We start from the raw sequence: 24,260 nt of genomic DNA on the forward strand, positions 1-24,260 counted from the left end.
TAAATTGAGTTTTTAAAATAAAAGTCATAAGCAAGTATCAAGATTGTTTATCTTTTGTTAAGTGGCCACTCAAAGCAAGTATAGTTCGGTAGCAAACATTTAGGTCCACGAGGTGATAAAGAATACGGAAGTAGACAACAGTATCCGAGAGACTGGCTGCGAATATTTTATGACTAACGAGTTTTATTTTACGCAACTACTTATTTTCGGAAAAAAATACAAAACTTAATGACGTAGGTGTCGTGTTTTCTTGTACGCTGTGATTTCCCTGTAACACAATAAAATTAGCAGGTGGGTTAGCAATACATTTTTTGGAGCTATATTTTGATATTTGGTAAATCCTACGGACGCATTAGGGAAATCAGTTCTAATAATATTACTAAAATAAATACACTTCAATGCCTATTGTTTGTATTATATTGGCCCCAGCTGTTGCAGTAAGTTGACCGTAAGGTTGTAGACCTATTACTCATGTAGGCAAGGTACTGTGGTGAGATTTCAGCAATAAATAAATTTAAAATATTTACGTCCCTCTTCGCCTACAATTTTGTGGTGAGTTTAGAGACTTATTGCTGTAATAATCTCAAAATACCACAATAGTGTGTGACCCATGCGTCAGCGCTTTATAGTGACAGCGAGAATAAATTGTTTGATTGGCTGTGAATTGGCAAAGCATTGTTAGATTGCTTGATAGCTGGCCGAAATTACTTAGCTGCCAAATATTTTAAACAATAAAAGGTTATTTATCAAATGCAGCTAATAAGAACCGCTGAAAATTCTTATGCCTTGTTCAGAACCTCAAACATGTACCTACCTACAGGCTTAATAATTCCTTCCATGAGCAACATGAGAATATCATGAAGATATATTGAGCCATCACGGGTGAGGTGGCTGCTGAATTCACTAACAAAAGCTAAGGAACCAAGTCGGTGACCCCGGGGCTTTATTAATTGACTTCCAACAACAGTTTACGACTTTCTAAACATTAAATAATTTATGTAGTCAGAAAGTTTCTACTCTGAGACAATATTTTCGTAGGTATACTATTTGTAATGGACCCAGGTAAAGATTTTTTATAATAGAGAATAACGAGACAAGATACGTAAATTCCACTTTTTTAAATTATACAGTAAGTATAAGTATTAATGTGAATTTGAATATTAATTATTTATATTTATACTTGTAACCAGAATATTTGTATCGTACGGCGCTTATAGGAAACCTGTTATACACACACTCAATGTATCACACAACAAGAACGGGTATGTTTTTTAGAAACAACACCTAATGGTAAATTATAATTGAAACAAGTTTTTCATATTAGAATTAAATCATTGATGTTTATGACAGCGTAAAAAATACCACCATTGAGGAAAACATTATATTAAATGAATTTAACATGAGCGCATCTTGATTAACTCATGTATATACTCGTATGTTACGGGTAATGCTAGAAGGTGGAGTAAACCTAGGTTTACCCGGGTTGACTTAGTATTACCCAAGCTTCTTGGGTAAAGTCCGAATAATAAGTAAAATAAATATTAATTCGGGATTTACCCATGCTCACTTAGGTCTACCCAACTCTGACTGGGAATGAATTCTAGGATGAATGTGGTACTGTTGAGGAAATGTTCTCAAGAAATCAGTTTTCTGTGTGTCATGATAAACTGATTGATATTGAAAATATATCACCAGAAAAAAAAGCTTACGAGAGGTTGTAAATAAACAGTCAGTGAGGAATAATGAAAATCAAACAGTTGATGATTTTCAGTAAAACTCAAATAAAAAAACTGAATTACAGACAGTACTTGAAAAGTCTTCTGTCGATAAATTGTAGAAAAACAGATATGTGCATTACTTAGCAATCCGATTAATATTGAAGATAGAATATGTCCTGTTCAGTTCTCTTACCCTAGTACTTGTGACAAACAATGATTCGATTTCAATACCATTATTTTATTGTAGAACATTATTAAAAGTTGCTAATGCATCTGGCTTCAATGCACTTATGATTTCCTAGTACTTGTACTAAGTAGTTTGGGAGTCCATGTTCGCGTTTGAAGCGTTTGCTAACCGGACGTTCAGTGACCGATGATGTTTGTGGCACAGAAAATAAATATGTACATTCATTTGTTGACTGTACTTTTTGCTTGAAATCGGGTTAAATTCTAAAACGTGTCGAGTTGGTGAAAACATAAAAGTGTATAATTTAAGTTTCACTAACTGGACACGCATCAAAATCTTAAAGTGTCGAGTTGACGAAATGATAAAAGTTAAAATTTTGAGTTTCACCAAGTGGACACATTCGTGGCGAGTTAAGCGTGTCGAGATGACGAATGACCCGGGTAGTATGGTCCAGTCTAAACAAAACAATAATAAACTAAGACTTTGAAATATCGTTAAAGACTAAGACTGCAACTATGACTACGAATAGTGTGACTTTTGCAATTTATGTAACTTTCTCGATGAGCAATCATATAATTTAATTATATATTTTATTATATGCTACGTAATATAAATTACGAAGCATTAATTTGAGAACTGTTTAGGTATTTAATAAAGCTGTCATCGGCTCTCGGTTGTATTATAAACGCGGTCTCTTACAAAATAGACTTTATCACCTACACGGCTACATGATTGAAGGTGTAATATTCAAGTCATGTGGCGTAGCATACGACTCTTTAGTTTAGCCGAGTTATAATGGTTTTCATAGGTTATTTTTTTTTTGGAAAAAAGTTTGTGAATAAACATTTTTTTTTTAATTTATTATAATGGGTTATTCGTAAACTGGACACACGAGACTAGATGCACGTGTGCCAGTGGTGGTTGGTGAAACTCAAAATGAGTAGGTACCTACAATAAAGAAGGAACAACTAGTTTAGCCTAGGCAAAATATAAACAGACTATCGAAGCCACTACACCGACTTTACACATAATACCTACGATATATGTTGAGGTAGGTTTCATCATTCACTGAAAACTGATATATGTATAATACTTATTAAATACAAGTTTTAACGGTCGATTACGTCAAAATTCTGATTAATTTTACTCTAGGTAGGTATACTTTTACTTTTTTGAATAGTTGATATTTTGCATAATATTAACAGTACGTTTGAGTCAGACTGTACATTAAATTGTTCGAGATTCTTAACGTAATAATAAAGATCTTTATGGAACCGGTTGTTCCTATTGTTATATTAATACATAAGTATGCAAGCAACTTCTGAAACTTATAACAACAGGATGTTGCATGATTTGGGAAAAACTCACTTTTTCACACATTGTTGTTTTTTTGTTTTATTAACATAAAACAGTGCAGAGTTCATAAATTATATTTATTTTGCAAATACCTATGTTGAATTGAAATCAGCACTTTTACTCGTCAGACATTTTGTTGGTTTTTTACCCACTAGGCCATCATGACTTAACTGACAATCTTACGAACACCAATGGAAAATATAAGCGGGTTGGCCTGTTATAATAGAACAAAAGACTGTCAATTACGAGAACCTATATTCTAAAACGGAAAAAACATATTTGCCTTCAACTTTCCAACTACATTAGTATTTTAATCAAAATGGTATCTTTATTAAGGTAACTATGAATTTTATTAATGCACGCAAAACCAAGGTCGTTGCTGATGACCTGGCTGAATCTCGACTGTCTTTAATTAAACCTTGTATACCTACGTAGATGACATGATCACGACGGCTATAATGATGGTTCCAAAGGTATTTGTTGTTTACTTGAACTTGTTGGGTTTATATGGGTCCATATAGGGTTTAGAAATGCTCAAAAACCAGATTTTTTTCAAACTCTACTTAAGGGGTTAAAATGGGGGTTAGTAGTTTGTATGAAATATGTTTTTGGAGCAAGGGACTTGAAATTTCACATGTATGCTTTAGTAGATGGTAGAAATCAATCTCCTTTTGGGATTAAAGTCAAAGTCAGGGACCGGTTTTCAATTAGGCTAGCACTGCACCCGCTTTATTCCATTCGGCCTTTGTTAATGACTTCATGTTCATCGTGCTCCGATATATCAAACCTAAAACAAAATAACTTAAAATTACATTATATTATTATTTATAAACGCACCTGTACAGAAAAATGATTTAATGCAAATAATCATTGTCCTGCTGTCCAATGACGGTCGTTACCGCACTTTGTCAAGCGGGAGCAATCAATATTTGATTCATAAATCATAACACATATAATATTATTGTTCCTCAATGACAGCCAGTCGGGCTTTGTTATATCGTTCCTTAGATCATGTCATTGGATAGCATGTTACATTTTACTTCATAGTCACGAATTGCATAAGTACATCTAGCTAACCTTTAGCTCTACTTGGTCTACGTACGGGGGACGTAACTGTCAATATAAATGTCGTCGTGTATGTATTGGATCAAAAACGGGCCAAGTGCGAGTCGGCGCGAACCAGTATCTATAAAACGAACAAAAAATCATGTCTTGTTCGTTCGTCGTTGCCGTTATCAATATCAAGCAAGAATGAGCAAAAAATCACGTTTGTTGGACAGGAGCAACAAAGATATTTATTTTATTCTAGTTTTCAGTATTTGTTGTTATAGCGGCAAGTCAAGTACATCGTGTTTGCTGTATGACTGACGAAACTTCAAAGATTCCAGGGTTATCTGATATTCAGGATTTATATGGAAGGTATAGTTTTATCAGCTACAGCCTTCCCCAGTTATTGAGTTCCAAAAAATTACATATTGTATAACTGTGGAACCCACTCGCGGAGTCAGTTCTGCTATCTTTAATCTGAATGTTCTTGGTATTTGAGTGTCGATAAACCCAATCGAGAGAAGCCTGAGCTTATATGGTTATTACACTCATGGTAAAAGAATGCGAAGACGAATAAATCTCTCTTACTTATATTAAGGAAAATTGCAGTCTGATACACATTATACATTTTTGGGGTTCCGTAAGAACAGGGTAATAATACGGGAACTTATCTGTTGCTACGAGTTCGCTGTTCATTTATCACTTTTAACAGATGATCTATGACGTATTTCTGTTTGCCGCTGTAAATAACAAGAGGTACCTACCTCCTACTAACAACTAACATGCTGAAGGAAAACATCCTTCTCTCTATGAGACGAAACCCGTATAACCTGAAATGTTTTGTTTAAACACTCGTATTTGGATCTACAGCTGCATTTAATCAAGCATTAATTTATTCGGCAGTCACGTGCTTGAAAAGAAGAAAGAGTTAGTCTGTGTTACAATACTATGGTCAGACAAGGAAATATATTACCAACCAGTTTGTAAAGTATTTGAAACAGAGTATTCCTTGTACACAATAATTGAAAACTTCTGATACACCTACTTAGTCAAACAGTTTATTCCTAAGAATAAATAAATGTGTTATCTCTCGAATAAAAGATAGTGTGGGGTTTAGACACAATAATAGATCACAGAATTAGAACACAAATCCAAAAAAAACTATGTACACGATCATCTCCGGAATTACTGGACTGATTTCAATGAATTTTTTGTTCGGACGAAAAGCAGGATTTTGGGGGCTCATTAGTATTATCATCGATATTTATTGTATAACCTATTGTATTACACAGCCTTTTTTGAATTTTATTTCTGAGAGAGCAATAAAAGCAAAACCTACGCTTTGTTCAAAACATGTTGGTCTGATTTCAAGATTTTTTCCCTACAATTAGTTAGAAACTCAGTAGCGTCTTATGTCAACTGAAAAGTAAATAGTAACGATATAGATAAACCAAGTACATCATCCATTCAGCTTTTGGGACGATCACTGGTGAACATTGACCGTTGACTGCCAAAGGAACCGGTTGGAAACAGCCTGAAAATTAAAAAAATAAATAGATATTATACATATAAAACATACACATATAAAAACAAATCTTGTAAATACCACAAAACGTGTCATCCTGTTGTATTGCAAACGTAATTTGTTTGTGTACTGACTTATGTAAATAGTAGGTAAGATGTTTGCATGGGTACTGTTAAGCCGGCTTACCAGGCAAGATGTTAATTAAATGGCAAATAATAATGAATAATCGTATTAGTCATCTCATCATGTTCTTGCAATCGGAATATCTATTTTGAAAAAATAAAGAAGTTTGAGCAGATGTATTCTTATTCTTATGTTTAATATTTATAAGGAAAAGCATAGATAACTGATATTTCGGGCACCTCCAAAAAATGTTTTTGCAAGTCGTGTGGGTTTCTTATTCGGATACTAATTCACTGGGTATCTAATATGTGTGTATGTAAGAGACAGTGTCTTTTTGAGAATAAATGATTTAAACCTAATAAAGAGAAAACGTTTGTTTGTTTCTACTTTAAATTCTGCGAAACCACTGAACCGATTTGTAAAATTCTTTCACTATTTTAAAGTTACACTATCGCCAAGTAATAGGCTATATTTTATCGGGGAATGGGGAAAAGTTCCCACGAGACGCTGTTAAAACCACGGGACAACTTACAGCTAGTGTAAAATTAAGATAACAATATTAATCTCTCAGTTTGAGGATATCTCTAACTATAGTCATAACTGCAGTAAGTAGGTAACTGCGATATTAGCAATTCAGCAGATCATGACGTTTTAATTTCACTTTTACTTCGCTACAGTGTCAGTGCTTCATTATTTTAATTACCAAATTAAAAACAAAAGCTGTTGGACGGAACACTGCAATGATGTCCCCCAAATTCGATTGTTCAACTCGTTGCTTCGTTTGTTGACGCACTCGGGGTTTTTTGTTTCTGTATAATGTCATCGTCTAACTACCTATTCTAACAAATATGTCTGTCTTTAATTTTGGAATCGTTAATTCGCGCCATCTTGATCAATCAAACAACGTGTTTTTTTTGTCAAAATTAGTCCTCGTGTCTGGTCTAAATAGTTCGACAAAGGCGCAAGCCACCACTCCTGTGCTTCACTGCACTCGGGTAAAATACATAATTATTTATCATACTTAACTATTTTGTCAGGAAGATACACACAACCTTAGTAAGATTCTACTTAGTTATAAGTCACAGAGTTTACTGAAGTATTTATAATAGAACTAAGGCCATGCATTATAACATTAAACTCATATTATATCATTAGCGAATCTCTAAATTAAATTGCTAGACATACGCGTCACGATTGTTGTTGCTTTTGCAACGTACTATGTATCATTTATTGCTGTGAGGAAAACCATTTTCCTTAAGACCTACCGGGTTTGCAGTGTGCAATGCTAAATATTCTGTTGCACAAATATGATTGACGTGTTCGTTTAGAAAACAAAAACATATCGAGATACAAAATCATCGCGAAACTATTCGAGTATTTTATGTCACGTGTCGTGTGAAAAGGTCTTTCTTTGAAGGCGAGAACAAATCACAGCATTGAATTGATTGTATCAACATCCTAGATACCTACTTAGTATACAGTTTTAAACGGATACGGAGTGGCTAACTTAGTGCTACTTCCGTCTGTAATTTTGTTTGTCAACCTTCATGCACAGCTAATAAATTCGCATACTATCATCATAGGCAGAATGCTTTTGGCTAACGTGACAGGGTCACTATACCGTTTAAGCACTATTAATAGCTATTAAGATCAATTAATTGTTCCTATTGTGAAGCAATAACAGTTTGCCGTATTAGATTAGATTGTTTGTTAAAGGACGAAGAATATGTTTATATTTATAATATATTTATAATAGGCACTTGGAGAGGCCTATGTCCAGCAGTGGACTGCGATAGGCTGATGATGATGATGATGATATTTATAATAAATACAAATATGTTTTGTATTTCAATAAAGTCACTCGAAGACTGATTTTTTTTCCTGCTGTAGTAAACGCTCTGTGTTAGGTACTGTATATATGTGTTACTGCAACTAGTGTCTCAATGTCTTAACTTTGTATGGTATTCAGGTACAAGTACAGGGCAACTGTATCATTTCTGAAACAAACAAATATCGAATTCCAAAGACCATAAAGCCTCTTCATTCTCGATGTTGAACTCAAATGAACATTTTTTTTCGTCTACAGGATATTCGAGAAAGTTCGTCAGTATTTCGGCGCGCAAAGCGAGTCAATCCCCATGTCTTTCGTGCTGGGGTTCTACGTGAGTCTCGTGGTCAAGAGGTGGTGGGAACAGTACAAGCTGCTTCCCTGGCCGGACACCCTCGCCCTCTTCATATCAGCGGGAATACCTGGAGCGGTTAGTAAAGTAAAGACAAGTATTCAATTTATTTACCTTCCTATCTCTCTCTTTCTCTTCTTTTCCACTTCTAAGTATATAAGCGTTTCTGCCACAGCGAAATGAACACTCCCTACCTTTAGTATGCGATTGAATTTGGAACGAAAGCGAATTTCTGTATACGTGTTTACGTAACTAGAATTTGATAACATGCTTGAATTGATTTCATTTCTGTCGGAGAACGAATTGAAGTTTTCTACTGTACAGTTTATGCAATTTTTTGTAAGTAGGCGGCTGTTTATGGATACTAATGATAATATAAGTAAAGACGAATGATAAACATAGGTACATTTCATTTCTATGTACCTACTGCTCTACTATATAATTAATCTCCTGCCTAATGAATCTTATCAAAATAATATTTTAAAATTTTTATTTGTTATTCAGTCCATGCAATTATGTTTAATGCATTATTTCCATCAGCATGACCTAAGTACAATTATGGTGCACCACGAGCTTCACCAATCTGAGTCAGTCGTTTCCTCATACAATTTGCGATGTTGAAACATTGATTAAGTACAGTTTCGCGAGCTCTGTAACCACCGACTTGACTGCCATCATAATACTTCCATTTCGTCTCTAACTACTTGTGAAATATCCTTTAGAATTATATGAGACTAGCTTATCTTTTATAGATTTGTATGTTCCTACTTATTGTATTTTCATTCATAATATAATTAATTGCAACTTCGTTATTTGCACCTGCGCCTTGCGAATTCCATAATGAGAACTATTTGAAGTCTTTTAGGTATCAACAATAAGCAGATTTTCCCAGCAAATGAAAACAATCGGGAAGCAACTACAAGGTAATGCATGTTAATGATGGAGTTAATTAAATGTTTTATATTGTGTTGTTGTATTGCTGTTATTATGGCAATGAATGAAGTTGGTTTATCGTGGCGTCGGTGACGTCTCTCGCGCGCCTCTGCACAAGTATTGTCAATTCATGATCAACTGACTGTAACAATAACCCATCTGTGCTCGTTCCGACTTTGTCATTCTTTGTAAACATATTACAGATTGTAAACAATGTGATTACGTTCATTTGTGATTGAACTTTTAAATAACCTGTTGGTCTTCATGTTTTTGATGTCTTTCTTAAACTATTATGGAAACTTTATCCGCCTTGGAGGTCGAATCCATATAACCTTAATCGAACGCAGTCAGTCTAGGTAGATTAATCAAAATATCAACGGTTACGAGCCATAAATCAATCTAAATAAGTAGTTGTTAGTTCACTTCTGTGCTAGTATGACAGTCATCATTTTGTAGTCATACTTACTCGTTACTTATTAATTTGCGATTGTTCCTATTTACTGAGCATTTTAATTGGCTACTCGGCACCAAAGGTTCGTGTCTGTATTTTTATTCGCTAATGTTATAACCTTGACTACAATGCCAGGTACTTTGCAATGTTAGGTTGTGCACACGTAGTGCAGCTTTAGCTTCAATGTAGGTACCTATGTGATCGTCTTGGTCGCGTCGCTTAGCTTCTACCTTTGTGTTGTCAATGTTCATAATCAGTGTTATTTTACCAACACCAAAAGTATTGTGTCTATAACAAAAACATGCTAGGCAAGCGATGGCGTTAGTTGATAGGAAAGAAACCTATCTATATTGTACAAAAATGGTCAAGGGTGTGTCGGACCACGCTCAGTGTAGGGTTTAGGACCTGATTATAAATATAATAGCTGATACTTATCCTAAACCCATCAACTCAGAAAAATCTTAACAACGCGATGTAGCCCAAAGGAGTTACAGCGAAATCCCTTGGGAAATTGGTTTACTAATTTGTAAAAACTATATATGGACGTTAGGTTTAAAAAGAACAAACTTATTTCGGAAACTAATTTGTAGAATACGTAATTTTAGATAAACATGTTGGGACTTTTTTTCCACGGTAAAAAATGCCTATTGTATCAATGAGATGTAATTCCTGTAGGCAGGCACAGCTGTTGGTGTACAAACAATTAGGCCCTTTCATACCGTAGGTATATGCTTCTTTCTAATTTGACTATACTTTTGATATTTTCCTTTAAAATTTATCGCATGGTTAAGTGATGAAGAATGTGAATGAGCCAATCACCAAGTTTTGTTCACATGCTGCCTAACGAATAAAATAGAATCAAATTCAAATGAATAGCTAACAGATACGTCGATAATTATAACATCCTTTTCTCAATAAAGTTTCACTAGATTCATGAATAATATTGACGATCCTGTTCTCAGAAATACGTCATAAAATCAAACTTTCGTTTGGAGAAAGGTAGAAGTTTGCGTCACTTATTATTATGTAGTAGGCACATATTTTACAAATCTCAATTTTTAGGACCATAAATATTATTGTTGATACGTAATATTATAAAAATACATACATCGTTATGTGAAAAAGAATAATTTATATATGGGTCGTTTTCAAAATAATTGTAAATAACGGATATGAAACAGATAGGAAAGCTATATTATTATAACAGAAAAGTAACGGAGATGAATTATTAGGGTTAGTATACAACGACATAATTTTAAAAGAAAATAAGTAGGTAGTAATCGTTCTCTATAATTAATTTCGCTGTCGTTCAGCTGGTGTTAGTAGCATTTTGCCTGTGAAGAAAAAAAACCTTAATACGTAAATATTAAATATTTTACAACAAACCCCACAGTAATTCTTATACCCGAACTAAAGCCGTCCCTAGGAAGTACGTAGGTAAAATTATTTTTCTCAACTATCTCAAACTTATCCCACTATAATACATGCAAATATCGATTGTAAAAATGTATAACGATAGAATACATGTTCAAGTTTTAAATTTTATTTGTGGATTGATTTTTATTTAATTTGTCCATGTCGACTTTTCGTAAAGATACCTTTACAAAATTATAAAATACAAAGAAAAGTGGTAGGTTTGATTAAATACGTTTTTATCTCGGTACGTACACTGTGAGCAAACCTTAACCGTTCATATCTGTTACGTCACAGAAAAAAGTAATAGATATGATAACCGATATGAATAAATTGCTTGTGTCTAATCTAAAAAAAACTCTTTTTCAATGCTAATTCTTACTTTATACGAAACTTGTATAGTACAGTGATAGTATCAATATACATTTATTCTAAGCTGAGTTATAAAACAGTAAAAGTACTTACCGATACTTTAAAAGTCTCACAGTAATAAGTAACTTTTAACTGTCGAATAATCACTGCACCACAATATTTGGTGCTTGTTGCGCTTAACAAAATTACCGAACATTTTTGATTCGTCGATTCTTTTGACAGTTCAGTTGCTAATGTTTTAGATAAAATAATGTTGATAACTACTACAAAAAGATGAAAATTACTAACGTAACAGACAGGAATAACAGAAATGAAGTGAAATCAAGACATGCTTTAATTAATTATTCCTGAATCCTGCGTGCTATATTTCATGATAATTTTAGCAAATTCCTTCAGGTTCCACAATGCTCTGCTAAGAAATAAATTATTTGTCAGTTAAAATACTAATATTGAATAATAAAATGTTTTTTAAATGTCGCGCCAAGAATGTGGACACGCATTGCTTATATGAAAACAAATGTTCTACGTTGTAGTTTTCTTTTAATTAATCATTCATTGAGGATTATGGAGCGTTATTTTTGTTTTTCATAATGCTTAAATAAATGTTTATTCTGTTTTTAAGAGTAATTGGCCAGTAGCTACTTTTTAAAAAAGAATAACTGTGTTGGACGTTTTAATATACAATTTTTTTGAATATGACCCATATGCAACCCGGACCGTTAAAGCCAGCAGCAAGCTATCATACATATACAATGCAGAAGCTTATTTGTACTTAATGCAATTCATAAAATGATCTAGTTTATTCTCTGCAACCTGTGAGAAAATCTATATAATAATAATATAATAATAATAATAATAAGCCCCCTAAATCCCTACCTTACGTCCGCGTCGAACATCAGACCACGTGGGGGGCGGACACGTATACAATCGAAACTTATACGGCTAACAAGGCAAAGGTAACCCATTAACATGGAGACTCGTTCAAAAAGTAAACGTATAGGGCCGCTGCCCGGGGGCGATCGCCGGGGCACACCTGGAGCTGACGCTGGGTGTCACAGCATGCGAACCGTCAGCGGTGAGGAGTTGAACAGGCGGGCTCCCACCGACAAAGATACTACAGCCGACATCAGTGACGATGGTGACAGACCTACAGACCGTACAGACACTCCAATAGAACCATTTAGTCCTAGTACCATCTCTTACACACCTTCAAGAGCATCATCACCATCAATACCATCGTCACCTCCCACACACTCATCACCCCCTAATCCTACTATCAGATACTATCCACCACAACCAGCCTTGAATGTTGCGCGGGGGGCAAGTGCCTTCATGCCCGCGTCCACCAAGGCTGGAAAACCAAGAGTTCGCATGAGATGGAGCAAAGAAGTAAACACCTTTATCATGCGAACTTACCTTTACATCACTAAATTAGAAACAGATTTAACGACCTACAGACAACAATTGCATGAACTTTTTACACGACAATACCCAGAAATAAATGTCACAGAGCAACGCGTTTCAGATCAACGACGGGCTATAGTTAGGAATAAACTCCTATCACCGGAAATTATAGATCAATTAAGAGAGGAAGTGCGGGCGCAGCTAGAGGACTTGAATAATCCGATGATAGAAACCCATCCAACCGCAGAAAACACCACACAAGTACAAACACACCCACCCATTCAATCGCAATATAGCACACAATCACCTTACATCCATTCACAACCATACGCACAAAGCACACATACATCCACACAAACTGAAAACATAACCATTACATTAGAAAATGACATTGATACGATTGAAAATTCTCATCAAAATCAGTTGGCAGACACACAAATACAAGAAATACATGATAAATTCAAAACTGCACTAACACAATACTCTGGTATGGATCCAACAGTCCGACCTAAGCTCCCTAAACTTAAATATACACCAAAACTTACTCACTTAGTACATATATTTAACACTACCATATTACACCAATATATAACGGAAAACACGAAACTTGTAGATGTACATACACTTATATATTGCACAGCGTTAGTTATATCGGAAGAACTTAATTATAAAATTACAGACCACACTGGTATCGTAAGACTAAGAACAGCAAATAAACCACCATGGCAACAAAGACTCGAAAGAGATATAGAAAAATTACGAGCCGACTGCGGTAGACTAACGCAATATATAAATAACAACAGATCCAACAGAGTAGTTAAAAGAGTCGAAGCCATATTCTTAAGTATGGCCACACACACCAGACACGAAAACGATAACAAAAAACCAGAAGAATTCTTAGATACATTAAAGCAAAAGCTCGCATTAAAAGTACATAGGCTAAAGCGGTATAAAAAGGCACAAGAGCGCAAAAATGACAACGCTACGTTTGCCACCAATGAAAAGACCTTCTATAGAAACTTACACAAACCACAAACGGACACAACAACTGACACTAACACAGAACTACCAACAACAGAACAACTCGAGAATTTCTGGTCTAGTATTTGGGAAGAACAAATACAACACAATGATAAAGCTAGATGGATAGCAGAGGAAGAAATCAAATGGAGTGCCATAGACGAAATGGCGTTCACTGAAATTTCTGAATCTGATATTAGTAACACTACAGCTAAACTACACAATTGGAAATCACCTGGCATAGATAAGATACACAATTTTTGGTATAAGAAATTACACTCATTACATAAAATTATTGCAAAGAATTTAACGGAGATAGTCCTAAGTCAACAAAATATACCTGAATTCATCGCAACTGGAATAACTTACATGCTACCAAAGTCCCAATACACATCACAACCTTCCCAATACAGACCAATCACATGCCTTCCCACAATTTACAAAATACTTACATCAGCAATCACACACAAAATCACCAAACACATAGAACACCACAATATAATAGCTGAAGAACAAAAAGGATGCAGACGAGGACACATGGGCTGCAAGGAACAATTAGTTATAGATTCAATAATACACAAACATGCCACCACAAAAAACAGAAATCTACATTGTACCTACATAGATTATAAAAAAGCTTTTGACAGTATACCTCACTCATGGTTAATCCAAATCCTACAGATTTATAAAATTAACCCAAAAATAATACACTTCTTGCAAAACATCATGGCCTACTGGAAAACCACACTACAATTACATCACCACAATGACACTATCACAACACGACAGATACTCATAAAGAAAGGGATTTATCAGGGTGATTCCCTGAGCCCATTATGGTTCTGTCTAGCACTGAACCCTTTATCTACTCTACTCCACAACTGCCACGCCGGATATAATCTTAAACACACCACAACAGATGAAACCACTATTTCTCATCTCATATACATGGATGATATAAAATTATACACCAAAACAGAAAAAGAAATGAGAAAACTAATAGACACTACAACAGAATTTAGTACAGATATCAACATGCAATTTGGTTTCGACAAATGCAAGACACTCCACATAATTAGAGGCAAAGTTAAACCTGGAGACTACACAATTAACACAACAGACACAACCAACACAACAGAAACAATTAACACAACAGACACAACCGATACAACAGACAGAACTAACACAGCAGACACCATCACGGCCATGGAGCCTACAGATTTATACAAATATTTAGGATACAAGCAGCTTAAAGGATTGGACCATACAGCTATAAAACACACATTGACCACAGAATATAAACGGAGAGTCACTGCAGTGTGCAAAACACAACTTACTGGAAAGCACCTTATCAAAGCACTAAACACCTATGCGATCCCCATACTCACCTACTCATTTGGAGTTATCAAATGGTCCAAAACAGACATACTGCAATTAGAACGAACAACACGCACCACACTTACCAAACACAACAACCTACACCCTAAATCTGCAATAGAAAGACTCACCATCAAACGCCAAAATGGAGGGAGAGGCCTTATAGACATTCACCATCTTTGGCAAAAACAAATCAGTAGGCTCAAAGCATTCTTCATCACCAAATCTAACACTAGCGATATTCATAAAGCAGTATCTCTAAACGACCACAACTACACTCCACTCAACCTACACGAACAAACTGACACACAACATAACAACACTACTGACCCACAAATACAAAAAATAGAGGACTGGAAGAAGAAAGTTCTTCACGGAAGGCACCCACACGACCTGGAACAACCACACATTGACACAACAGCCTCAAATAAATTTCTGAAAATCGGCAGCCTATTCCCAGAAACCGAAGGCTTTATCATTGCGATACAAGACCAAATCATCAACACCAAAAACTACAGGAAGTACATTATAAAAGACCCCACAGCAACCAACGACAAATGCCGCAAATGCCACACACAACCAGAAACCATACAACACATCACAGGGGCATGCACAACACTCACACAGACAGACTACACTCACAGACACAACCAGGTCGCAAACATTATTCACCAAAAACTAGCACTCAAACACAAACTCATACAAGACACAAACACACCATACTACAAATATACACCACAAACCATTTTAGAAAACACCACACATAAACTCTACTACGACCGCGCTATTCTCACTGACAGGACAATACACTACAACAGACCAGACATAACACTTCAGGACAAAATCAACAAAATCACTTACCTCATAGACATAGCAGTACCCAACACACATAATTTGCAAAAAACAATAGGCGAGAAAATAAGTAAATATGCAGAACTTAAAGACGAAGTCACCAGAATCTGGCGACAAGACAAAGTGTATGTAATACCTATAGTCCTCTCCACCACGGGTGTCATACCGAATCACCTTCACCATAGCCTCAAATTAATTGATCTGAAAGACTCCACCTACATTCTTCTCCAGAAAGCCGCAATTCTCAACACCTGTCGTATCGTCAGAAAGTTCATGCAGTTGGATGAACATGGCATAACACCACACACACAGTAAATACACACTACACACTACATTTACTTGGCACCCGCCCGTAAATGTAGTCAAAACTGGCCAAAAGGCTAAGAAACAGAAATGTTTACCCCAAAATAATAATAATAAATCATTTATTTCGGATTCATCCTAAAATTACATCCATATTTGTTAGTAAAATTACAAGCTTATAAACTAGTGTTAGTAACTACTAATACCTAAAACATTTAAATCACAATAAATAATGAACTGGCAGGTTCGGTTGGACAGCTAGACGATTGCATGCAACCGTATCCAGCGTGCCAGTATCGGAGAGTCCCACCGATCCACCAGCGCGCGCAGAATGCTGTTGGGACTGTCGCGCGTGCGGCGCATGATAGAAGCGCACCGCTTGCGCATAATGGCAGCAAAGCCGTCTGTGCCAGCCGCCGCAAACATCGCGGAGGCGCTGCAGTGGCGCGGCAGCCCCATCAGCACCCGGAACGCGTTATTGTATTGAACGCGCAGATCGCTGTACGTCCGCTGCGTATAGTTAACCCACAGGGTACAGGTGTAAAAGGACTGACAGTATGCTTTAAAAAGCGCAACTTTGACAGTCCCTGTGCACCGTGAAAACCTGCGGGCCAACATGTTACAACGGACGGACAGCGCTCTGCGCTCCCTTCAATATCCTCACTGTCCTTAAGATCCTCGGTGACCCAGTGGCCCAAATACTTAAATTTTTCAACTTTATTTAGAGCTGTTCCACTTAGAGTGAACTTCGGAACGAATGTGTATCGCTTGTTGTCCGGTCTGAAAATCATTATTTCACTCTTTTTTGCGTTATATTTGAGCCCATGAGCCACCGCATAGGACTCACAAATTTTTAGGAGCTTTCGTAGGCACCAATCGATGGACTCAGCAGCACCATATCGTCTGCGTAGCTGATGTTATTCACGCATACTCCATCTATATGACACCCTATGCCGGTGCTGCTGAGCTCATCGATCAGCCCATTGACGTACAGGCTGAACAACGTGGGAGAGGTCAGCCCCCCCTGCCTCACCCCGCAATCCAGCCTATATTCCTCCGAAAGAGAGCCTGCCCATCTTACACAATTCTTTTGCTTATTATACCAATACATAAATAATAGCACAAATTCCCTAGGTAAACAAGTTTCGTCCTTTAATTTATCCCATAGAATATCGTACGATACTAGATCGAATGCTTTCGATAAATCTAGGTAGCATGCATAGACTGGGGTCTTTCTACTCGTGTAGTATTGTACAGTCTGCTTGAGGCACAGGATAGCACTCTCGGTGGAAAGCCCAGGCCTGAATCCAAACTGCGCATCATTTAGCGAGACGTGTTTATCCAGGTGCTGACCAAGCAGACTGTCCAACACTTTGGCTATCACTGTGGCTAGTGAGATCGGTCTATAGTTGTTTACATCCGATGTATCACCAGTTTTATTTTTAATGACAGGTACAACTATAGTGCGCATTAGATTATCAGGCAGATGAGCGTGGCCTAAACACAGAGTAAAAAACATAGCAAGCACTCTGGGTAAGTGTACACCTGCGTGCTGCAGGTGCTCGATGCTGAGGCTGTCGTGACCCGGGGATTTACCCCTCACCATGCCTTTGATCACCGAACGCACTTCCTTCGCAGTAAAATAAACACTACGTTCACCACCTTCCTCAGCATCGGGCTCCTGCCGCGCTGGCCCCAGAGGCGAGACCACTCTGAAATGGTGGGAGAACATAGTGGCGATCTCACTAGGCTCGTGCATTCCCGCCACGCTGACGGGGAGGTATATTACTTACCAACAAAACACATAAAGAAATTACTTTGAAAACGCAACCATATAATGTACGTTACAGGATGACTAATGTTGTATCTACCTAAGCAAGAATGTTGGAGTGGGGGTTGTTACAACGAAATGCTGCCAATTCTGTGCCATCTTGTTTCGCCAATACATTTTATTATGTGATGCTCCAATTCATCTAGCAGTAGTTTATCGCCTTTCATAATGCTAGGTAAATACCGATGTTATACTTACAATAATTGAAGGATAATTTTTCATGGCCATTTTCCGTAAGTGATTTTCATGAAGCTGTAATACCGAGGAAAATTGTGGTAGGTACAGAAAAATAAAACAAGCAAATTGTAAGCTATGTTAAGTAAATAATGATGAAAATTAAAACTATCCAGTCAAACTTAATTTAATTCGAACGTCCTTACATAGTAGGTACTAAGCAAACAAATCTACGGGAATAAGCTGTATATATTAGTTTATTTTTCCACATATTGCAACTTAAATAAATCACTGTACTTACACTAAAGTTGCACAAGTTACTACATTTATTGTTATTTTGTAAAGCTGATGATAAGCGTGGATGGTGGGACAAAGCAAAGGTTATGTCATTGTTAGACACAGTTGATAAATATCTGTGGTATTTTCACGCCGTGGAGAGAAACAATGAATCTCCAGCACCAAACATCCGTACACAGCGCATTGAGACTAACAAAAACGCTTCAGATCCGTCAATTCAGTCGCGTATTTATTGCCGCTACATACGCCTATTGTATTTTCGACGATACAGTGAATTTATACCAGTCATTTTCGTACAAGGTAGCAATTTAGTGACGTGTAATCCTCGGTTGACTATTTACATTTGAACATTTCATTTCCGGGTTTAGACGTAAATCAATGTTCTGATACCGACAATTTGCCTTGTTGGTGTTGTTTTCGTTCCTCTGTCCGTCCGTCCGTCCGTCCGTCCGTCTGTCACCAGGCTGTATCTCATGAACCGTGATAGTTAGAGTTAAAATTTTCACAGATGATGTCTTCTACATGTTACATCTATGTACCCCGTGTTTCATACAAATAAAGATTCTTAACTGTTCTTTCTGTTGCCGCTATAACAACAAATACTGAAAACTAAAATAAAATAATTTTTTTTTTGGGGGGGGTCCCATACAACAAAGGTGTGTTTTTTTTCTCATTTTAAATGATGGTACGGAACCCTTCGTGCGCCCTTCGCAATTGGCCGGTTTTGACGCGTATTTGACGTCAATGATGACTATTGGTGTCTGATGCAACTGGCCCTTGGTGCTAGAGCAAGCGTTGCCACGTTGCGACGCACGACTGTTTGTAATTAATATTACTTTTTATTATATTTATTGTAGACTGGCTGTTTTCCAGTAGGAACTACTGCCCATACCGAGACAAAATATAGCCTATGTTCTAAGTAGCTCCATTTTTTAAAATCAGCTAAGTAGATTCGGATCTTTTAGGGCACAAGCAAACAAACAAAAAATATTTCCTTTTTATTACCTAATTGTATTATTTAAAAGAAAACTATTGACTTGGATCTGAATCTCAGAACCGATTTCAAGGATTCTTTTACGTCTATAGTTATATACTAGCTGTTGCCCGCAACTTCGTCTGCGTGGGCAATATAGAATAGTCAAAATACTACTTATCCCGTAGGTGCATTCTTTCACGTGACAGTATAATTAGGATTAGCACTTAGCAGTCGCAGAGATTCATTGATCAAGGTTGTGTTGTGGATGTGACCATTTATCTAAACAAAAGAAGTAAAGTTTGTGACGTTGTGAATATCTCTGGATCTAGTCAGCCAATTTGGAAAATTATTACGTATGGTGCGAAAGTAATTTTCACAGGAAACAGTTATAATCTATGTCTATATGCTTTAAGTCTGACAAAGCTGTCATTTGTACATTTTCTGCAGCTGCTGAGACTAATCAGAAGCCAGAAAGTCTGTCAGTCTTACCATGGATATCGGCTTGTGTAGTTGACTGGATTGAAGATAGGTAGATAGGTAGTCGCTCCAAGCAAAATATTGGTACTCAAACAGATTCGGTGACTGGAAGCCAACACCAACATAGTTGGGGAATAGCTGGATGGATGATAAAATGAGTCATCATCATCAGCAGGCGCATAGGGTAGGATAGTTTCACTACTGGGGAGAAACACTTGTATGACGGGGATTTTCTGTGCACTTACTCACTATGGTAAGGTTGACCCCACATTAGGCGTGCGCGATCCTCGGGCGTGTGAGTAGCGCGGGCGTCGTGAGCACGCTGCATGAACGTCGCGTTTTGCTGCCCTGCGGCGTGTGTGAAGAGTGCAAGCGACGCGCTCGCGGCGAGCACGCGGCGCTCGAGTTGCGTTCTTACCCTTTCGCCCACTATCCCCGCCACCCGCTTAACGCCTTAGAAACGTCAAGGAAAGCGGCGCGCGCGCCGCGAGCGCGCTGCAAATGCCGCAGGGCAGCAAAACGCGACGCTCACGCAACGCGCTCGCGACGCACGCGCGGCGCCCGCGCTACTCACTCGCCCGAGGATCGCGCACGCCTAATGTGGGGGAGGCCTAAGCCGGGACTCCACCGAAATGTTTGCATTAGTTCACGAATAGGCAAAATGTACGTATCTGTGAGAGTCCACTTCATGTGTTCGTACTTGAAACCTGCAGTTTTGCCAAGATTTTCAAAATGTACGCTTGCAATTTGTCATTTGTTGGTGGAGCCAGCAAATCGAAAGAAACATAAGTGTTGTATACTGTGCGTCACTACCGCACATCGGGAAAAATTTCGCTCTTGCGGAGGACGTTTATATACCATATTTTGTGTCACACAGGACGACAGTAAGTATCCACCGAAACACTTTCAAAGATCTGATGAACGAACAAATCAGACCTGACTTGGTCACCTGGGGCCAATCAGAGCTCTATGAAGCGATCATATGCTTTGGCTCCTACTGTTATTGTGGTTTCTGAAAATGTATTCACCTCATTTAACGATGAATGTAATTCTGATGGTACTATTAAGAAGACTTGCTTAGCGCAGAAGCTGACGTTGGCAGGTCGACTCTTTTGACTTCTCGAATAGGATACCATTGGTTTTTGTGCAATGCACACCTGCAATGCATGCTGGATTAGGATAGGATATAGGTGGATAGGATTTGCAACAGAGAACAATAATTCTGTCTTTGTGATTCAACGACATCAAACGTATTTTTATATAAAAAGTGTTTTTTTAGACTTGGCTCGGGTCTTACTGAGACTGTTCGTAATCGTGACCAGTGTATTTGCGATCAGAAGTTGAAAGTAAGCATGTCTCTGGTATGCGACGCGCAATTTGAACGTTTTCAGACGCATAAAGCATTTTATGTGTGTATGGTATTAAATCGAGAAAGCTCCCATTTCTTATCTGCACTTTGTATCTGGGCTTGTTTTTAAAGCTACAGAATCCTACATTACCTACCTACCTCACGCTTAGCAGCGCTTGCGAGAGACAGATCCTCCTTTCTTCTAGGATTAAGTTTACATATTTATCATCAGAAAAAATAATTAAGGTCTACTTAATACTACTCACTCAAAGTAATTTGTTTTAAGGCCACCACATTAGTGGAAGATGAGCTAAACTATGTTTATGACAAAATCCTGATATGAACTCCATCTGTAACTTTAAATGATAATTAATTGTTCCACTAAAGTCATCATTTTTGACATAATATTCAAAAAATAATTTAGATGGCACCGTTTTAAATTTGGCTGAGAACTATTAATTTTCCTTTCATCAAGGTAATAATTATAATTGGATTTTGATGTGGCACGGCAAACTGACAAACACTATTGAAATGTCTATCGAAAAATTACACTACTTGTTAAAATATGGTGAATTACGGAAAATACACAACTCCATCTGTTGAAATAATAATCCTCTATAAAGAATGTATGGTAATTTATTGTCATTTACCACCTCGCTCCTTTGACAAATTTTATGTATTTTATTTACCACAGATTACCACAGATGGAGCTACTTTAACCTTAGCTAAACAAAATTTTCATATTTTTTTTTTCTTCCAAAGTTACTTATGAGGGTGTTATTTTCTGTGTAAAGGTTAATAATAGGCCGATCAACTAATATAAGTACAATATTCAAATGTACAGTTTTGACAAACAGATTGCGTGTCGTAATATTTTACATCTTGAATTCACAAAATTAATCATATCTTTTGATAGAGTGAATCGATTTCGATGAAACAAAAACTAAGTAATACCCCAAGTTACGTAGAATTTTTGTATATAAGCATTGTCTGCATTGAATTCGTAGATTTTACGTGAATCCCGAACGAACAAACAGATAAACAGACAAAAATGACAAAAATGATGGAAATGGGTTTTGTTAGTTATCCTTTAACATGCTGGCTATTTTTTTTGTCAATTTCTTCAATGTACAAAAATTACTTTTCTACAGATTTATTATATGTATAGATAAAAAGTGCTCCAAAATCACTGAAAAGATTTGTTTTTTTTTCACTGTTGCGAAGCTACAATATCTTCAGGTGACAGGCTGGATAGATATTTATTTATATTTTATCCGGGTACGAGTAGTATTTTTGAGGTTGAAACCGGGAAAATCGGGATATATTTAATAAAGGAAATAAGTTCACTACAGGAAAACGAAATCGTTCAGGTGCGTGTCGTAAAGCAACACTTTTTATTGCTTGCTATGTTTCAGGTTTTACCTAAATTTTTGTTAATTTGTTTAATGTTATGAATTTTTTATTTACACAGATATTTACAGTACATATTTACAATAAAAATCAAAAACTATCCTAGTAAAACAAACAACTAAAAAGCGTCAAAAAATTCGTCCCCATCGCTGTCAACTGGGAGCGTGCCCAAGAGGCTGGCAGCATTACCTCGTTGGATCGCCATGCTGATTCTTTGTCCGAGGTAATAGCCAGCCTTCTGGTCACGAGAAGCGTCAACCAGCCGCCTTGAGAGATCTTTAAATAGAATGTGGGCATTCGGACCCCACGACCCGAGGGTTTCAACCCCAAACGGTTCGAAAATATAGTTTCCGACAAGGCCACTATATTTCCGCCGCTTGAGGTTCTCCGCAGCCGCAGCGGCAGCAGCAGCACGGCACGCAGAACTTGGAAGGTGTGATGGCGCAAGAGTATCGACACAGGTTGCGTCCCATACTAAAGGCCTACCCATCTTCCAAGGGAATAACGACATGCCGTCTGGTCTCTTACCGTCGTCGCGTGCCAAGCCGTTTGGTTCTAATACAGCTGGTACCCCGACGGCAACAAGAGCCCGACGTATAATGTCATTGATGTTTGCATGCCGGGCAATACGGCCCGCACTGCGGCTGCACGACAGGCCGTGGTGTCCGAGGCTGGTGACAGCCTCACCACAGTGGCAGCGATGAGGGGAGCAGCACGGTGCTCCTATACGTAAGCAAGTAGCGAGGCGGAAAGTTGTATCGTCAAACATGGTGCCAATATTTGACGACGGTAGTGCCTGAAGCCAAAGCCCGACTCCCATCTACCCACAGCCAGTAGGCGCGCTCGCTCAGCAGGAGTAATTGCCGTTTCTATCAAACTATTCCGGGTTACTCTGCAGAGCGGCTCATCCCACTGTCTTTGGGAAGACGGGTTGCTGGGTAAATTTTCATTCGGGCAAGTAATTTTCCATGCATCCATAGCCTCGGCTAAATACGGCACCTCGAAATCAGCCAGTGTTGGAGTAAGAATATTCCTGGTTAATTTCTCAGTGCCGTGAACCGAGGATATGAATGCCGGTAAACTAATACTGGTAATTTTGCGGACGCCGAGGCCTCCCATCCGGATGGGCAATGTGGCTTGTTGCCAGGCTCGGTCGTCCAGGGCCACATTGAGAATGGAGCTGAGGGTATGGCGGATAATTTTATCAATTGGGTCTAAAAGGTGGCTATGTTTAAAGAGATGAGAAGAACGGAGGTAATATGTAAATTTAGGACCAAAACAGCAGTGTCGAATAATTGTGATGGCCGAATGCATTGTAATTTTTTGTAGGCGTTCCGAAATATCGTTGAAATTATCAATTTTTCCGAAATAAATGTAGAAAAGATTGGTCTAGGATGGGAGCCCCAAGGAGGCGGAGAGACTGTTTATCTATAATTTTAATCTGTGGTGCTAATGATTGAAATTTGGATATTGTCATTTGTCTGTC

At 37.5% G+C, this 24,260-nt stretch overlaps 1 protein-coding gene across 3 annotated transcripts in view; it reads left to right on the plus strand.

Moving 5' to 3' along the window:
• LOC110378893 (bestrophin-4) overlaps positions 1–24,260 on the plus strand; it is a 51,395-nt gene that overhangs the window by 10,890 nt on the left and 16,245 nt on the right. The window contains exon 3 of one of the 3 annotated variants that reach the window (XM_021338318.3): positions 8,043–8,223. In XM_021338318.3, coding sequence (XP_021193993.1) covers positions 8,043–8,223 — 181 coding nt within the window. Of the gene's footprint in view, positions 1–8,042; positions 8,224–8,627; positions 9,060–24,260 lie in introns of those variants that run through there. The other 2 variants (XM_021338319.3, XM_021338320.3) reach the window with 2 other exon arrangements.

This window comes from Helicoverpa armigera, chromosome 1 (assembly GCF_030705265.1).
Source record: "Helicoverpa armigera isolate CAAS_96S chromosome 1, ASM3070526v1, whole genome shotgun sequence".
Lineage (NCBI taxonomy): Eukaryota > Metazoa > Arthropoda > Insecta > Lepidoptera > Noctuidae > Helicoverpa > Helicoverpa armigera.